This window comes from Styela clava, chromosome 2, assembly GCF_964204865.1.
Source record: "Styela clava chromosome 2, kaStyClav1.hap1.2, whole genome shotgun sequence".
Lineage (NCBI taxonomy): Eukaryota > Metazoa > Chordata > Ascidiacea > Stolidobranchia > Styelidae > Styela > Styela clava.
In genome coordinates this window covers 6,434,414-6,454,368 of record NC_135251.1, presented here as the reverse complement: position 1 = coordinate 6,454,368, position 19,955 = coordinate 6,434,414, and the positions used below count along the sequence as shown (strand labels likewise).

General features: G+C 34.2%; 1 protein-coding gene across 4 annotated transcripts in view; it reads left to right on the top strand.

The window, feature by feature from the left end:
* Positions 1-19,495, top strand: part of LOC120336894 (receptor-type tyrosine-protein phosphatase F-like) — a 68,957-nt gene extending 49,462 nt beyond the window's left edge. For all 4 annotated transcript variants that reach the window (XM_078109834.1, XM_078109835.1, XM_078109836.1 and 1 more), the window contains 20 exons: positions 381-521; positions 1,071-1,238; positions 3,509-3,597; positions 4,129-4,216; positions 4,875-4,966; positions 5,444-5,577; positions 6,265-6,358; positions 7,205-7,272; positions 7,761-7,895; positions 8,669-8,800; positions 9,196-9,338; positions 9,890-10,025; positions 10,542-10,645; positions 11,285-11,370; positions 11,889-11,968; positions 12,726-12,848; positions 14,796-14,936; positions 16,051-16,187; positions 16,945-17,080; positions 17,479-19,495. In XM_078109834.1, coding sequence (XP_077965960.1) covers positions 381-521; positions 1,071-1,238; positions 3,509-3,597; positions 4,129-4,216; positions 4,875-4,966; positions 5,444-5,577; positions 6,265-6,358; positions 7,205-7,272; positions 7,761-7,895; positions 8,669-8,800; positions 9,196-9,338; positions 9,890-10,025; positions 10,542-10,645; positions 11,285-11,370; positions 11,889-11,968; positions 12,726-12,848; positions 14,796-14,936; positions 16,051-16,187; positions 16,945-17,080; positions 17,479-17,631 — 2,380 coding nt within the window. In that variant the 3' untranslated portion in view covers positions 17,632-19,495. The remainder of the gene's footprint in view (positions 1-380; positions 522-1,070; positions 1,239-3,508; positions 3,598-4,128; positions 4,217-4,874; positions 4,967-5,443; positions 5,578-6,264; positions 6,359-7,204; positions 7,273-7,760; positions 7,896-8,668; positions 8,801-9,195; positions 9,339-9,889; positions 10,026-10,541; positions 10,646-11,284; positions 11,371-11,888; positions 11,969-12,725; positions 12,849-14,795; positions 14,937-16,050; positions 16,188-16,944; positions 17,081-17,478) is intronic.
* The last annotated feature ends 460 nt before the right edge of the window (positions 19,496-19,955 follow it).

Below are 19,955 nucleotides of genomic sequence, written 5' to 3'. Positions count from 1 at the left end.
TTCCTGAATATCCCGCCTTTTGTGCGGGTCCTGTGTATTGTAATATTTTTGTATCATAGCACAATTCGAAATATATTGTCTTACACAATTCAACACTGAATATGCCAGCCCAACACAAGCACGAATTAGAAGTAATTTTGGTACAGTATTTTATTAAAGTAATGATCGCAAATTCAAAGCAGTGAAATGGGCATTGATCAAGGTTACAAAAGTTCTACAAACCAATAGTTTTGTTCACAACCCATCCCCTATATTGACCATCTGCGGAACCTACTGTCAAGGCATGGCGTCTAACTTATAAATGACACGGCAGGACAAATTGAATACACAAATTACTATATGCGTTAAATTTGATTTAAGCATTTACCAATTTTTAACAGCTGCATATTCATCGTTATGAAATATGGTGGCAACACATCAGAAGATGCTCAGGTTACAACAGATCAGCTTGAACGAGCATCGGAAGCTGCATTGGCTGACGCATCCGATGGCAAAGAGTATTTAGCAATGGCTATACAACGGTAAATCGTGTTCATAAAAATTATTATTTCAATATCGTGGAACTGCAAATAAGTCGAAATTGTGAATGCACAATTCCATATACATTACACCCAAGACTTTGGAAATGATGAGCGTTAGAAATACGCTCGCCATCTAACCTCTGGCTACCAAGCGTGGATTCACAGGTTGGAATCACATTGAATGTGTAATTATGTGCAAGAGAATAGCTCGATTCCTCGTCGTCTCTGAATGGTTCGCGTAAGTGCTAGTCGGTTGCGACTTTCTTCGCCACCAAGCCTATGCTTTTGAAACAAATAACTAGCCAGCTACTCTCATAAAAAGAAAGCAGGGAGACTACATTGAAAGTTGAATTTATTTCGCGTGAAGAGCAGGCAACGTATAGGGCGTCCATGCAGTTCTAATATTTTTTAAAATTGCAACGTGAATTTATCTATACCATATATTGACTTCATAACGAAATTGAAATTGTAAATGAACTTTATGGACACATGTCTATCTTCATAATGAAACTAATGACAGTATCTGATTGATCTCTATTTCAATTTCAGATCTACAATAGAAGGATTCGTGGTAGAAAAAACACTCGGAGATGGCACTTCAAGTACTTGTGACATTCCATCTTCGGTATCGTCTACAGATTCATCACGGAAGAGACGTTCGGCCATGCAAACAATCACAGGAAAGAATTTAAAATTGGAAATGGGTGCCACCTATACGTATGTTGAGTCCTTCACTTTTCTAGAATACTTTATTTTTAGCCGTGACCCGAGTGTTAGAAGTGAACATGTTTAGTAACTAAGTCACACGAGCTCGTGAGCGCGAGTGGGTGGTTTTGCTCTATCCTAGTTTATTTATTGGCATTCATGTTGTTGTTACTGTTAGCGTTGTTGTTTGAACAAAGATCTTTTTTTTCTCCAAGTACTTGGCCAGCCGCTTTCAACTATTGCCGGAGGCAAAAAAAAAATGGTATTTTTAGAAAAAAGTACTCTGCTGTAATAGTATAGGAGTATTGGCAAGAAGTTTCAAATTTTTTCGTATGTTCAGTATCCATACTTCATTGCAGTGGTTCCCAACCTTTTCTTCGAGCGACTCAAAATTTGGAAAAATAAATTTTGTGAAAACCTGAGACCGAAGGACATACTCAAATACTAAACGCGGTGCTTTTATGGACTAAAAATAAATTACTAAAACAAAATGATAATTTTTAAATAACATTAGTTTTACCAGAAACTACTTCGAAATCAGGCAAAATAGATGCTTCCCAATTTTACGCTGTGATGCTACCAATAATATGCTATTGAGCACCACTTTAACGTCAACTACAAAACGAGAATATCGGTCAAAGACCGAAGACTTATCGATCGAAAGTTAGGGGATCCCTCTAAACAGAGCTCTTACCCCATCACTAATTAATTAATAACTCTAATTATACGGCATAATTTGCCCAAAATCAATAGGCTTCTGGTCCGAGATATGATGAATGAACATGCAAAATCTGGAGTAGATTCAATCTCGCTTTCGTGAGATATCGCGATCATCTAACAGACAGACAGAAAATTACCTATCAACATACTTACCGATTAAATTCGATAAGTAACAATACGAGAATATCGGTTGGAAACCGAAGACTTATCGATCGATAGTTAGGGGATCCCCCAAGACAGAAACTGAAGTTTCGATTCATCCGCTCTTGTAACTTGCGCACTGCGCATCGCACACACACACTCGGCGGGTTTCAAAATTCTCTCGCTTTACAAAAATCTAGATCACTATATCAATAATTGATTGATAACTCGCTAATTATACGACATAATTCGCCCAAAATCAATAGGCTTCTGGTCCGAGATAAGATGAATGCACATGCAAAATCTGGAGCAGATTCAATCTCGCTTTCGTGAGATATCGCGTGCATCTAACAGACACACACACAGACAGACAGACATACAGACAAATACCTATCAATATACTTACCGATCTTAAGATCGATAAGTAATAAACAATAAAATTTACTAGAGAATAAAATGAATTTTTTGTAAAAAAAAAAGCAAGCGACCCAATAGAAGTTCCAGGCGAGCTATATTTTGGTCGAAATGGGCAAACTACAGCCTTTGGGGCCAAATCTGGCCCATTGGGTAATTCAATCTGGCACCCCTGATGCTGCCACAACCCAACTGAAACCAAATTTGGCCCCCTGGTCCAAAAACCTTGCCCACCTTTGCTCCATCCTCATTACTTACTTGTGAAATCATTATCAAAGCAATACCGGAAGCAATAATAGTCTAATTAAAACAGGAAACGATATTCTCTATTGGTACTCTTGGCCTAATCACACTTCACATTATAGTACGTCAAGGTTAAAGAGTCGTTTCTAAGAATAACATTACCTTTTCCATATGTCCTAATAGCTTCTAAATCGGTTATTTTGTCCCAAATTTTAATGCCAATTTTTGGAATATCTTTATATCATTTAGTGTTGTGGTATTGTGAATGACATTTTGGGTTGTTTCTATTTATTTATTGGACACGATGTGAAAGAATGTAGGATGTCCATAAAGTCCTAAAATTTTGTTAAATTGCATAGGGAATTTATCGATTCTATATATTATTATGTTTAAGTAATCGATCAAATTTTCAGCCCTCAAAGGCCGAAGAAGTTATAAAATTGCTATTTTCATTTACTTTCATGTGTTTTACTTATTATTTTGCTCTTTTTTCTATTTAGCATACACCGTTGAGTAACATCTAGTACATACCTTCATACTACCATTGTTACAATTCTTTATACATTCGGCAACTTTTGTCGACATTGAGGGGGTCATCCAACTCATGCGTTCATATATATATATTCGAGCATTTCTTGTTGAATGTATCCAGTTAACAAAATCTCATTTGAACAGTTAAACATGAAACACAGTGAAAACGTTTTGTATGCCGTTAGCTCTTTCTAGCTCTGTTTTCACTGTAACACGAAGATGTTCAATTACAGCTACTATGCAGTTACCTCAACAACAAATGGAACAAAGGTTTGGCTAAAACAAAGTTCATCAGTATCTTTCGAACACAAGAAGGCTGAAGGTAATCTGTCAATCAGTATTTTGTATTTCGTTATCAATGCAGAAAAATGGGTGCAAGGTGCACAGATACATTTTTTAAATTATAAAGAGGCTTTTTGGGCATCCTTATATCTCAGTGTGAAACACCGTTCAATGGTTCCTGGGATAATGGCGTTACCTGTGGAAGTACCAGTAACTCACCAGTTGTTAAATAAACCATCTAGTGATCAGAATATTCTATCACTGATCGATTTGATTCCAGTCTATAACGAAAATGTGCATTACCCTACTGCGAGCGCAAAGTATTTACCAGAAATAGTTTCTTCATCAAATTGTTATTCGTGATTCAACAGTATTTCTGTAGTAAACTATGTAATTGAAATAAGATTTCCTGGAAAAGTCTGACAAACAATATACGAAGTGTTACAGACATACATTTTGGTAGAGTGCAGTAAGACTCTCGGATCTCTTACAATATTAATCTTAATTGGCGCTCCATAATCGTTAAACGTGGTAAAGGTTTAGAATCGCTAAACTGACAACTTATTTTCAGGTAACAGCATGATATGGATAGTCGGAGTTGTTATTGCTCTAGTGTTATTGATTCTGATCATTATAATTGTCGTTTGCTTTCGGAAAAGGTAATTTGAATTCTAGTCCATATATATATATATATATATGATCTGAAAGTACGACAGTAAAAAATGAAAACTTGTGGTGAAATAACTTGAGACAAAACCCGATATGAAATGTAGTTGATTTATTTATCTGAGGTGTGTTTCACGATTTATTTATTTTTTTTATAAGATTTTTGACAAGCTTCTATCACTAGGTATATAGAAATATAAAATATATTTTTGTGATCATATTTTTTCGATTCATCATTCAAGCAATGGGTATTTTTATTTGCATCTTGAATGAGAATTTTTTCTTGATGTTAGACCACTAGATTTATATTTGAAACTGATTTTACATGTTATTTGCAGAGCACCATTTTTAAGAGTTTTGCATTTTAAAACTCATGTGAGTTTTCATTCAAAATAATTGATGGTAACATTCACGGCAATACAGTTGTAACAATAAAAAACGCTATAAAAAGTTTATAGCAGTTTTTCAAATGTGCATGTGTGTTCCATATGTAGAAGCAAATGAGCTATGAAAAAAAAATTATATTAAATATATTCAAAATTGCATACAAAATAGGTTGCATGTTTACTTAAATGTAGGAAACTTTTAATTTCTCAATTTTTCAAAAAATATGCAAATGGGACATGCTGACATGTTATTGTTATTCTACAGACGGGGTGAGAAATATGATGATGTGACGTATATCAAGGAGACCAACACCGCAGTAATTCGGGCTCCGTCGTTATCAACTAGAGAAGACGAAGGTAATATTATATCTATCTTATTCTAGAATCTAGATAGAAGACTAGACTAGACTAATGATCTCAATTTATAAAATTTCCTATTTTTTACTGCTATTTCAGTCAATTATGTCAATACATATAGTGGGATGTTGAGACCTTTCAGAAATTGAATATACCTCATTGATTGATTAAATAATCTGCCTAATTTATTTCGATGTTGGAAAAAAATTGCTAATTCAAATTTTCGGTGGTTGAGAACTAAAGTTTTTTTCAAAGGTCTGTAGTCTATTGCCTTTATTTTCATCCCATTTTCTTAAGATTCGCTAACGCGCTTTGCCAACTTTTTGGCGTTGAACGAGAGCAAGTGCAATTCGTTATAATTTATGGAAAGTGGATGAAGCTATGGTTCGTTGATGATTAGGGAATTGCAATCCAAAAGCTACTTCCAAGCCAGTCAAATACCAATACAACCCAGTAAGCCGATAAAATACATTTCAGGAGATGTTTATGCAAATGTCGGGGCTCAAGTTGACGATTCACGTTCAACAACTTTGATTGCACTGAAAGATTTATTCTCTGTGTTTGAAGATCAAAATGCAAATAACGGAACGAAGTTTTTCAACGAGTTTACGGTAAAGCTTATAATTGTATGCACTGTATTATTCATATAATACTTGTGTCGTATTTATCACCCTATTTCCTGATAAAATTATTTTTCTCTGGAGGTGGTAATTACTTGATTAAAAGGAAAGTGAAGTTATCCGAATCTGCACGCTCGATTTGTTTAAGAAAGCCCTAGAATTAAAATACTTTTAACCAGATACTAAATCCTATTTCATTTCACAAGCTTGGTTAAGAAATAGTATTATGATAATAACCAATATATTGATAAACAAGAGTATCGAAACGGTTAAGAAATAATATTATGAAGTATGTCCCATTTTAGCTCAAAATCATTACAGCCAAGAGTGTTGAACGGAATGAATTAGAATTTCCATTTTTATCCTCCGTGGAAAGAGAACCGATAAGTCGTCTTAACAATACTGCAAACCACGATTACTTGGTCGAGTACCGGTTTAAGTCGGATTGCGGAATAGTAATGGATGCTATTTTGTCAGATGCGTTCGAGCCCGCGAACCCGCGCAAGATAACAAGAGGTTCAATAAAAGCATTTCTTAACGCTCGTCACAATGCGCCAACCGCCTTACCGACTAACCGGAAACATTTTTTTTTTCAATCAACTTTTCTAAAGCCTGGTTGAACACATTATACTTTTATGATTTCTGCTTTTAATGCAATTTTTCTCTCGTCTTGCACAGAAAATGAAACAGGAAGCGGTGACAACGTTTACCACTAAACTCGCTTCGAAGGAAAGTTTGAGAAAGAAAAACCGATACAAGAATATATTACCATGTAAGTGTTTGAAATCTGCGCTCAATGGTCATCTGAAAAAGTCTTGTCGGTAACAAATAAAATGTTATCGGAGATTCCAAAGTAATTAAAAAACATAAGTTTGATAATTTGATATTTCCGACCCGGGCAACTTGGAGAATTTGATTGGGGTTTTACAGTCGTGCTCCAGGATACAGAAAAAGTAAATAATGAGACGCAACGTCAAAACTATTATACGAGGTGTACTTAGATTTTTTTATGAACATTTGTTCGAGGCGAGATCACACACTCACTCAGAAATAAGAGATATTGATCTGTGACAAGATATGTCTAATCGAAACCACTTTATGAAAAGCGTATCAGCATAGATCCTGGTATTGGTTGGTAATTTACAAAATATCATCAAATACTACAACAATATTAAAACACCCGAGAATTCACAACAATTTAATATTTTAAAACAGTGGATCTCAAATCTTTTAAGCCGCGCCCTTTTTTAGATTTTTTTATTCTTACGCCCCACGTCAAAAACAAGTAGCTAACATTAAGTTACAAATACCAGATAGTCGGCGAACGTATGTAAACGCCATTGAAAATACGTGGATGAAACGTAAATATTCAAAATAAAGAAATGTAAATCTGCAAAGATCAAACCTAACGAATAATTTAATATTTTAGTGGCTTGTATACCACACGAAAAATGTCTATGCCCACCTTAAAAACCACTTTTGTAAATTAATCAATACCAACTTGCATGTCACTGAATCCAGTTTTTGCTGAACAAGAAACCGTGTAAACAGAAAGTCTAAATAATACGTAATCGCGTATAGTAATTGCGTATCGAATAATCTTGAATCTATTTTTCAGTCGATTTATCAAGAGTCCACCTCAAAGGAGAAGACGAGGAATCATACATTAACGCTTGTTACGTCCATGTGAGTACGTTTCTATTACAAAAATCGGTAGATATAAAAAAAAAGGTATTTTTTATAATTATATTAGTTCAATTTTACTCTGAATGAATATTCGAAATTATTTACGAAATTTGCTACATCACATGTTTCCGAATTCATTTTGTCGCATTTTTTCATTAAACGATCACACCAATTTGTCAATTAAATTTGCAAATGTATTTGAAGCCGTCAAACTTTCATTATTTGGTTCTTTGTATTAAAAATGAACTGCTCTCAAATTGCCATTAAACATTGATCGTAGACTTCGTAGTGATATTAAACGCCACCATTTTCATTGAGATATCTGAAATTTGGAACAACTAAAAATTTTCGGGCTTGTCATAAGAGCTTGCTAGATTTGTTATATCTTCAGTGTACTGGCACATTCTCTAGATCTCCTTGTAACCCATGATGTATTTTTATACTGTAGAAGATCATATACATTTGTTTTGAAAAAAATAAATATTCAGGGCTACAGCAAATCCAAGAAGTTCATTGCAACTCAAGGACCTCTGTCTTCCACAGTGAATGATTTCTGGAGAATGATCGTTGAACAGAAATCCAAAGTTATTATAATGTTGACAAAATGTTTTGAGGCACAAAAGGTTTGTAACAACAATAAATTGCGATGTCTGACATAATGCCAAAACTTACAAAATTGCATTCTGGGCGTGGTTAGTTTTTTCATGAAGCGTTTTCATGCATACTGTTCGGATAAGACTGGACAATCACACAGCAATACCTGAGCAGCTACTATTTAAAAAAAATATCCCGTTTATCTACCTGATTTACTAGAACGTGAAAGAGCATAGGGTTGGAACAAAATATTTATCCCGCGACTACATCATGGTAAGTTTCACATTCTAACCCCTAGACCAGAACTACTCAACTATTTTTACCAAAGATCCGCATACAAAACTTGAAAATATCTGGGGTCCTGTCATTACTGAAAATATATTCTATTATACAAACGAATATTCAAATGCATCATTCAACAAAATACAAAAGCAACGCGCAATGTCGCTTTTTGGTACCGGGATAAACTAGAGAAAATAATGCTAATTATTTTAATACAAAAAACAGATCAGGTCCAAATTGAATAATTCAAGGTTCCGTATTTGGAACGCCAGTTGAGTTGCCATGCCCTAGACCAGACCATCGTAATCACACTGCTTGCTTTAATACACGTGATAAACTATAGCTAAACATTGACTACCACGCATTACTCATGAGTGCGTCGCTACTAACTTTTTAGTCATAATTAACTTCCTGTTCTAGAAGGAGCGTATTGAACGGCTAGATACACCTTGTTTAAAAGGAAACACAAAATAATTCATCAATACTAAGAAATTGAGATCAAACTTTAATGTATTTTCAGCGAAAATGTGAAAAATATTGGCCTGACTTGGGCAAGACACAAAAATATGGAAGCGTTAAAGTATCTTGTGACGACGACAGAAGTTATGGGGGATACAACATACGAATTTTTAAGATATCTCATGGCGATTCGGTAAGCAATATATGGTCAGGCAGTAGCTAGGTTGATGAAATTTCAAGTCCTGATTAGACGGGGTGCTCTTGGTAGATATGGGTTAGTTAAAATTTATTGGTATTTTGTCAATTTCTCCGAATTAATTGATTTCACGGTATGTTGCAACAATGACGTTACGATGTATTAATGCAATGTTAGTATCGTGATCTAAGGTTTAGAAATGTTTATGTGGCTTCCAATTTTTAATTGCCTGAGAACTATTTGAAGTCTTCTAGCACTCACAACCAGCTGAAAACTGTTGCTTGCCTTTTCATGAGTATTGAACGGGTTGTTATTTAGGCAGTTACGACGTTTACTTCATCAGACCCAGCGAATCTGAATGCTTTATTATTCTCTAACCTCTTCAATCACAGCCTGCCTATCAAGTCGAACAATATCATTTCCTGAATTGGCCCGATCATGGAGTTCCTATTACAACTTCTAGCTTTTATCGATTCTATGAAGGTTGTATGGAAAGCCATGGTAACGAAGATTACCCTATTATTGTGCATTGCAGGTAAAATCGGTTGCTTTTGTAGCTGTCGTACGTCAAATAGCACTGTGGTGTCTTAACCTCGACAAATAATCTAATAAAAAAAAAAAATTATGACTGTAGGTCTACTAATACTGCTATACATGAAAACAATCTTTTGTCTGCGCTACCACTTTGATCGGCACTGCAAAATAAGGTTATCAAGTAATTTTTTAACTAAATTTTATTGTAGAAGATGTATGCTTATGAATCGATTTGTTAAATTTTTGTTGATAGTGTTTTTTTGTTGTTGGAAAAAATCAATCTAGTTTGGATTTTCATTACAAGACAAAAGAAATCGCTTTTTTACTATAAATTTCGTCTGGAACCTATGGAATTCGATATTTCAACAGTTCAAAAGTTTCGATGTTTGACTTTAATTATAAAAAAAACATTGTTATTCCGCACTTCTTGACCACCTTCGTTACGCATGTCTGCAGATATTTTCATCAAACTTGGTGCTCAGCTGATGTCTCCATACCGGTACCGATGCGCGATCTTCGTCCATATATTTGAATATTGCGCTCTTGTTTTAGTGCTGGCGCCGGTCGAACAGGAGCGTTCATTGGTTATGACAACTTGATCGAGGAAGCTGCTCGCACAAACCATGTAGACATCTATCAATGCGTTATCAAAATGAGACAACAGAGATTGGACATGGTTCAGACAAGCGTGAGTGATCATTTTGATTTGACATACGGAAGTGCAAATTACTTGAAGTATTTTTTTGTTTCGTGATCGAAAAACTTTTACACGACGCAATGGGTTATCTATGATTTCCACTACCTATGCTTACTCTAATTCTTCGTTCAAATTCTTAGCCTATAATGAATGTACCATCGATTTCCATTTATTTTATAACTCTGTGCTTCAAATGTTTACCGTACGGAAAATCTTTTTAAGCAAAATCGTTGCGTTTTTTTTTGCTATAAGAAAATTAGCTCAAGCAAGGTCACACGCACTCCTCAGCAGTAAAAAAGATTGATTAGCAAAATTACGGGGTGACCACTGAAGTGCCAATGAATTTTAGAGTAGAATTACATTGAGTTGCCATCTCTCCAAGGTTACACATATCTTGAATGCCGTACGTGTGCAAAAATTCGTCACAGCTTACAAAAATCCAATATTGTAAATAAAATTCCACAAATTCAAATTGAAGTCTTTTAGTTAACCATTTTCTTATTACAGGACCAATACAAACTTCTGCATAAGTTTCTCTTGGAATATCATTTGTTCAAAGATACAGATTCAGATGAATTCGGAATCAAAGCAAAAATTCAAGAAGACAAAAAGTGTGTGTTTACCCTCGTTTTTGACATTGGTGTGAATAAGAGCTATGTCTTTCAACCAATTCATGTTCTCGAAATTTTATTTTTTATCAGACAAATATGGGGCCACGTTAACGCAAAAGCTGATACGCAATATACGCGACATATTCAATATATTGCACTTTCACTGAAGCAGCTTCTTTTATGACACCAAGAGAGCAATGCTTAAATATATGGACACGTTAACTAGAGCGAAGCAGTCTTTACCTTTGACGCTACCGGTACCCTCAAAAAAATTTTCGCGTAGCAGGAATTTACAGAATCAAACCAAACAGCCAGTATTTCCATGGATTAAATAATACTGCGAAATTTGGACAAAATATCAGATTTCATACGAAATTTAGAAAGAAATAAAAGTGATAGCCTTCTGAAAAAAAAAATTAATCTTCAACCACTGAAAATTTCAAAGCAATTGGCCCAGTGATCAAAGAGAAAAGCGACTTTTTCAAAACATAAACAACAACAACAAAAATTTCAAAACGATCCATAGGTCCACTAACGTGTCCAATAAAAGAAAAATTTATCAAGTGTGGTCTTTCCAATGATACGTGAGATCTCGTATTTATACGCATTAAAATCAATTTTGATTATACTCTATTGCAGGAGTGCTAATGGAACATCGAAGATCATGCAGGAATTTGAAAACGTTAAAATTGCATCAAGCATCAGCAAAATCAGCGCAAAGAATGGTAGGTATCATTGACCAATTTTGAATATGGTTAGCATGGATGCATTATTGAATATGCGTTTGTAAGAATATTGGACTGTGGATTTTCTATAACATATACTATGCTTATGTCTTTCACAAATATACCCTTTTGAAGGCCCAGTCGTGAGCTGTGGTATTAAATTTGTCACAAATTGACCAACCTCATAATGCTGCTATCAATCAACATTGTAAACCGATACCTGATTTTTGGGAAATTAAAAATAAGTAATAAGCAAGGGATTTCTGGAAAATATTCAACACCAAGTTTCTCATCGATACAGACATTGAATAAATCGCATTTCTATTTTTCATATTAAAAAAATGTGTGTCTCAACTCAGTAAAAAACGTTTGATTTGTTTCTTATTTGGTCTGAATTTGAAGAGAAAATAGTTAAGGATATTGTAAATATATGAGATGTCGGCCATTCACGATTTTCTTAGTACTTTGGAAAAGTGTGGAATATTGGGCTTTTAAATATTGGATCATTATCATTTCAGCTGAAAAGTATAAAGTTGTCATCAAATGGCAACCAGAAGATGAGGAAGAGAAAACTAGTATAAATGCAAATCATATTGAGGTAAAATGAAATGTTAAAATATACAGTTTCCTAGTGTAATGCTGATATTTTGAACATAAATGTAGGTATGTATTCAAAACAAAATCTTCAGTTTCAAAGTATATGATCTTTCGTTGATAAGTGCTTGGCAAACTCATGGTTTTGTTAAAATAGTTATTTTACGTCAACCGAAAATTTTAATAAAACGTAATTATTAATTAAATATCCAAAATTTCAGAAAAAAAAAGTTTGAATAATTTCGAAAACGGTTTGAGGTAATATTGTTGAAATCCCCGACGCAAAACTGATACAGCAGCAAGACTACAAACAGCGATAACCCCCAGATTTAACCGTATTTTACGGACCATAAGGCTTAAATGCTTTATTGTTTCAAAAATCGATCGTGCGCCTTATAAGTAGATGCGTCTAATGTATGAGTTAGGTAGTGCTTTATGCTTTATTGCTTATCTTGTTGGGTCTTATAAACCGATGCACCTCAAATATAAGCAATTTATTTATGGTTCGCTTTATAATCCCGAACGCCTTACGATCCGTAGAATAGTGTTAGTCAAAAGTAAACAAGGAGAAAGAACTTGCAGTTCAGTACACAATACCCTAGTACACCCCATAATTTATTAGCATTCAATACATATTTATATATTATATCTATTTACATATTCTTCCCTTCTGATTAAACGAGCTGCTAGATTGTGGGTGGGCGAACTATGAAAAATATCTATGTATATCCATTCGCTACAGCAATGGTCTTCTTTTACAGGCATACAATGAATCTATTCGCATGATTGCTTGTGAAGGACCCGTTTTATCAAATGACGATAATTTCTGGAGAGCAATTTTTGATAATGATGTCACAACCATAGTAATGCTGGATGATCAAAATGTGAGACAAAACCAAGTTTTTATAAAAAAGGGGGAAAACGAGAGAATTGAAACTAAGCATATCAAGAGTATAGTACATCTTCATACTCGTTGGTAAAATTGCAGTATATCGAAAACGTCGTGTCTCACCCTCCACCCCATTTTTGGACAGTTGTCCCACGTTGTTATATATTTAAATTTTATGGAATCGAGAATATAATCTCTGAGGAGGGTTTGGAGTCTGGAATCGGGAGTTTTGCATGACTGTTGCTAGAGTATAATGTTTTATTCAAATTGAAGAGGCTTGTTTATTATTGATGTTTTGTAGTTTTTGAGGTATTTTCACCCGTATATGAAAGATTATATTAGACATCTAACACCTGGAATATTTCTGACACGGCATTACATACCCAATTTATTGGTGGGTGAATTAGATTTGACCCCCAGATGTGTAATCTGCACAACTAAGTTTGACTCTGAAACACTGACATGGGCACACTACAGTCCGCGGGTCAAATTTGGCCCCATTGGGCAATTCAATCTGACCCGCCAGATGCTGCCACAACAGAACTAAAACCAAATTTTAATGTTTTAGCTAAAAAATAACTTACGGAATTTGTTAAGATTGCGATTATTGTTTTCAACTTTTTTTGTAACACTGTAAATATTGTTCATAAAATGTAACTTTCCAGATCACACTTACTAGGCACGTCATTCAGGTGGGCAAAATTTTTGGCTCATGGCACAAAAATCTCAGCCATCCCTGCTGTAACCCCTAAGCCAGGGGTTCTCAAACTTTTTGTGTTGCGGAGCCCTTGAAAAAGTTGACTATTATTCACGGAGCCCCAAAATAAATGTTAAAATTGTTACTTTCCGAATAATATTTCTGAGTAAGTCAAAAGTAATGTACTTATTTTAAATGCTTAACCTCTTTTAATAGGGTTGATACAAGTCATAAATGAATCTAAATGTAAAAGATGAATTATATATACTAAAGCTGTAAACTTGATACTTGATACAAACATATTAATAAATTAGGGGTCGGATCTTTTACCTTTAGATATTTTTGAAAGACTCAAAAGGCCGCTAATAACGTACTCGATTGCATTTTGTTACGATCGCCGATTGTTTTCGTCAGCATGGCGGTGTTTATTCTCCCTAAATCAAAAATTTTCCTCGACATATACATGTATGATGTATTGTTCCACAATGACGACGAGTATTGCTTTTTTGTTCTCGTGGGGAATTATGAGTTCAATGTGAAAAACATGTTACCATATTATAGTCACCGGAGACGAAATGCTAAAAATAATAAATAATAAAAGGTAAATCCGCAACTCAAATTTCTCGATTGAAAAGCGGCATACTGAAATATTAAAACTAAAACTTAAAATGGGAGATAACACCATAAGTTTTGTTTCAGCAGACTCACGTCAGATTAAAAACACGTTCATAGACATTGTGAATCAAAAATTTGGTGTTATGTTGGGTTTTCTTTGGTTATTCGTCGTAGTAACTGCGAAACCGAAACACAGTCAATTGTGCGCGCGATGTACCTATTTTTCCATTCTGAAACTACCGACGGAGCCGCATGCAATGAAATAAATTTCCATCTTTCGTATTTTGCCCCGACCTCTTGTTTTGTAAACGGCGACATCTTGCTCGTGAGTGCGAAAGAACAAAACCAAGCTTGACAAATCCCAAGATCGCAAAAATACGACTTCAATTTATGTATAGTTGGCAGTTATTCGCGTATTTTATGTTATTTCAGAATAGTAGTCTTTCATTTCAGTAATCCTAATAGTAAAATTAGTCAATTCAGTATTTTAAAAAGTAGTCGAATAGCTTGCGGAGCCCCTGGGTTTCTTTCACGGAGCCCTGGGGCTCCGTACGGAGCACTTTGAGAACCTATGCCCTAAGCTATCGCACCGGTTACATCATAAATGACGCAGTAATTTTGTTTTTTCAGAGACGCGAAACACAATACTGGCCGATAAATGAAGGCGAGCCATGTCGAGCCGGAAGAGGTTTGGTTCAACTATTGAAATCATCTCCAAATGCTCAATACGTGGAAAGACATTTTTTGATGGCTCGTGATGGGAAGAAGAAGGTACGTTACTTTTCGTACCATAAATTAGGCCACAGATCTTTGCAAAAGTATCTTCGAAACTACATACATTTTAATAAATATTTACATAAATCACATAAACCGTGATCCCAAGAACTGAGGAAATATTTGAATAAAATATCGGCTCGTATGACATTTAAAAAATATGAAAGCCATAGCATTCTAGCAACTTTTTCAATCTTTATATACTGAAAATTTCAAAATTAATTGATTAATTAGGTGTTTTTTTCTCAACAACAACAAGGGTTTAGCAAAATTTTTCATATTTAATTTGTATTCTTTCAAAAATGACAGTAACTCTTTTGAAATATCACCACTTGTGATCACTGAATGCCAAGAGTTGCTTAACATATAAAACACTTTCACACAATTCAATTTTGCACAATTTGGTCAATAATGAAACTTGTTATTTCAATGGTCTCAAATGTTGCAATATTCGGATCTTTTGTACAAAACCCTCGCCAACGCTCGTAAATAGGAATAATTATCTAGTAGTGCCAATGCCAAGATTGCGCTGAAAATTTAAGTTCTTAAATCGTTCCTAACTCTAACTTGATAATTACTAATTTGTTATTTTAAAAACGTGGCGAGGTCGTTTCTCTAAAATCTAACATTTTTGCATTAGTGGCGAGGGCTTTGTACAAAAGATCCCAATATTCTTTCCCTACTTAGCTGATATTACAAATCATTCAATTGAGAAATGGTGGTTTCAGCTTCTTTGTTTTAATCAATATCTTTTTGATTTTGCTTTTCAAATTTATTAAATCGCGAGTGGTGTTATTTCATTAATCATGGTAGTCACGTTCAATTATAATATTGTTATTTCTTAGGTTTAGCACAAAATGCTGTTTGCAAAGTGCTTTGTATTTTTTATAATATAATAAAAAATCTCTTCTGAATTTTTAAATTCTATCGAGCCAAATTCCTTCGTAAATTCTTTTTTGGCGTAAATATCAACCACTCATGCGCGATTCTTCCAACTAACGTTTGTCTTTTGAATTTACCTGGATAACAAACCCAAAAACCAACCACACTGGCAATATTTTTTAATCTTAAGATAAACGAAAAAGAAACCTAAGCTTAAGTCATTTTTCAGAGCATTACTCAATTTCACATTCCCGGGTTGAATCCTACTGCATGCCCTAAAGACGTAACAGCTTTTGTTGAGGTCATACACAAGATACAAACAAAAGCAGAAAGACGAGATTTATCAACAATACTGGTGCACTGCAGGTAAAATAAGACTTGTGTCCGTTTGCGGTCACTTGATTTTTAATGATCGAGACTAAATTACAATAAATACTGATGACTTGTCAGTGGTACTCAAATTTTTATGCTCCGTGGTTCTCTTTAATAACTCTTAACATTTCGTGGCCTCATGCTTTCAATATAGAAAAATATAGAATATCTACTCTTGTCATTGTCAAACTAATAAATGGGAATATGATGACAGTGTTAAGCAGTACATAGTACATAAACCCCGAGCGTCGAGGCGAGTCATTTTCTCGAGTCGCAAGCGTTCAGTTGATGACGAGTTCGGGTCATATCATTTTGATGACTTGAGTCATTTTCATTAATGGGGACTAAAATCTTACTCAACGAGTCAATTACTCGAGCATCCTCAACAGGGGCGTAGCCAGAAATTTTCAAAGAGGGGGGGGTGGGTGAAAGTTTTTAAAATTTCGAGTTGCCAATTTTGACCATAATAGTTAGCAGATCCGGAAAACGAAGTCCTGAAGTCCTGAGGGTCCAAAAAGCGTTTCAAGCTACGAAATATTGCTATGCATGCTACAGAAAGATGCTTTTTATTACTTTTCACCTCCTCCCTCCTCAACACCGCTTGGAAGACCAGTCAGTTTGTGTCGCTATTTCTCAGTCCAGACCAGACTCGAATCTACAATGACTTAATCTTAATTGACAAATGTATTTTTTAATTGGCAAATAATGCTAAATATTTCCCACTCTTAAAATCAAGTTCACATTATTCCAGGGATGGCCTCGGAAAGACAGGAGCGTTTTGCGCAATACTGAATCTGATTTCCCGCCTAAAAGTTGAAGAGAAAGCCGATGTTTTCAGAGTTGTAAAAGATTTGAGAGATTGTAGGGCAGGCATGATTCAAAAACTGGTAAGTTTCAGTTTGACCTATCTAACATATCAAAAATTTTGATTATGCGACTTATTAGCTAAAAGCGTAAGTGTAAATAAATTGAATTTCACTATCAACCTTTACATCTATATATAACGAGTTACGTGTTACACCGTTATACGACGCTGATTCTGGAACTGATGGAAAGTAAAAAACAAATCACATAGAGCCCCAAAAAGTTTTTGAAATAAATAAAAATAACAAAAAATACAATCTAACCAGTGAAAATTTTAAAACAACTAATTCAGTAATTAATGAGAGAAGAGTTGGACATTTCGTTTCTTACAATTAACATCTCATTTTTATTGTGTATATTTGGCTTGCTGAGTATGGTCCTAATGAAATTTTTGTTGAAAGTTGTATACTGAATTCTACAGGAGGAATACCGTTTTTGCTACAAAGCTCTGAAGCACTGGTTCAACAATGACTATAAAGAAAGCGCCGTTGAAGAGAATGCGTACGAGAACACAGCTCAATCCAAACAACAGGAAGAGGCTATTTATGAAAATCACCAGCCGGGAAACAAATAAAAGAATTTTATTTTCAACTTCATCTTTCTTGATTTATTTGATTTCCTCGGAAAGTCGATTTGAGACAGAAAAAATCGGAAAAAATCTAAAAGAATAAAATTACCTTCAATCAACAGACGGCCCCAATCCGCCAGAAATAAATATTAAAAAAACTATTCGTCAGATTATTTCATAGGGAATTTATGTTTAGGGGATTTCCATTTCATCTCGTCTCAACACAAAAAATCAGAAAAATTCCCAATAGCGAAATCACCATTAATCAGTAGACGGCCCCAATTCCCCATATAAAAAAATTAAACAAAATACCATTTTGTCAGAATTTTCAATAGAGAATTCGTGTTTGTGGAATTTTAATTTTATCTGCCATTATCATGAAGTCGAATATTTTTCCAAAACAAGTTTTGCTCATGGACGCCTGCGATCGACTAAAGGCCTCAATATTCCATAAAAATAATAAAAAAAATAATTTCCGTCAGAATTTTTCATAGGAATTTAGGTTTGTTGGATTTCCACTTTATCTCGCCATTAACATATAATCGAATATTTTTCTACGCCAGTTTTTGCTTATGAATTTAGAAAAGTGCTTGCCTTATTTAGTTTTTGGTAGTTTAAACTATTAGGAGCGTTTGAATGAACATCTATTCTTTGCAGAAGAACATATTCTCAAATGTTTATTTAAGCAGTTTATAAATAAATATATCATTAACTTTTTTCTATACTTCGTGAATATAACATTGAAACATATGAATATACCAATAAAACATGCGGTTTTACAACTTATCTTAACATTTTAACTACAAAACTATAGTTCTTTATTTTAAAATTTCTTTGTATAGTGAAACATTAAATGGTGACCTTCGAAGGTCTCTGAAATTAGCAAAAATTTTCACCTTATAAAACAAACCCAAGTTATTGTTATTGTATCGTTTGCTATTGTTTACTGTACTTTTTCTGATATTTTTTATTGGTAAATATGATATGCAGTGTTTTACATCTTTTATTAAACCAGGCTTTCGAGGAGGGTACTTTTTTGGGTAAAAGGCCATAACCCCCCTTTTTCCGAAGGAGGAACTTATTAGGATTATCCTAAAAGAAAAGAAATCCTATACAAAGGTTTAATAATTCGGTGAATCCCATGCTCTCGATCAGCTCTAGTTTTACACAAATACCATTATAGTCCAGCAAATATTTTGTATATATTCGCCCCTCTGCCCCCACAAAATTTGACACGTTAAACTGAGCTAATGAAAGATAATCAGTCAACGAGATTGATACGCGTTATTGTATATTTCTCTAAAATAAAGTTAACAAAAAATCTGTAAGTTTCTAAACGAGATGTGTCAATAATTTAGTTGGTTAAAAAATATAACAGGAACTACAGCGTTACTGAACAATATTCCTTTGAGATGCTTCACTAATCCACACTTGAATTATACTCAAAAAAGCAGTCGCTCTGAGGTAGGACAGAGTATGGGAAATCAAGTTCATATAGTATTAAAAATAGGTCCTAATATTAAGCCTTACGTAATGTGTTGTTCAATAATTTAGGATTTATCAGTATTATTACACTATTATCATCATATTACACAACTTGACACATCTGACCATATGCTTATTTTATTCTATGCATTTTAATATGTATGTTTTTCTATATGAAAGAATAAAAGAAATTAATTTTTATCTAGATTCAACTGTTTCCGCGTAAATAGCATTAACTATTTGTTCTACAAAGCTATATTGCACATCTTTGCACACCTGCCTATAAGTAATATGACTATATTTACTATGCATGCTTTTAGATTATTATTTACCGTTTTACTGTCTACTCCAAAAGAGAAAAAGAAATAAATATAATTGAGATTTATCTTTTTCTGCGTGAATAGCATTAACTATTCTCTTCACAATTTTTTTAGATACCCATTGGAGATTTTAAACCAATAGGTCCAATAGATAATGGACAAAGTGATTTTTTCCAAAAAAAATACTAATAACGAGAAAATGAACATAAAAAAAGAGATTGTTTAAATAATTAAAGCTGGGAGTTGCGACCTATAATTAGTTCTTGACCACCTCATCAAATACATGAATATTACAGACACTAGGCTTTATTGGACCGATGGGTCGTTTTCTTATCATGCTGTTGTTTTTCGTCGTTCTTTTGTTCTGGTTGTTATGAACAAATCGATTTTCCTAATTACTGACCAATTGCTTCGGAAATTTCATTGGTTAAAGGTTTATTTGTCGCTAGAAGGCTATTGCTTTCATGATTTCAAAAAATCTTGGTGTCCTATATGGGAATCGTTTTTTGTGTACGGTGACGTCAT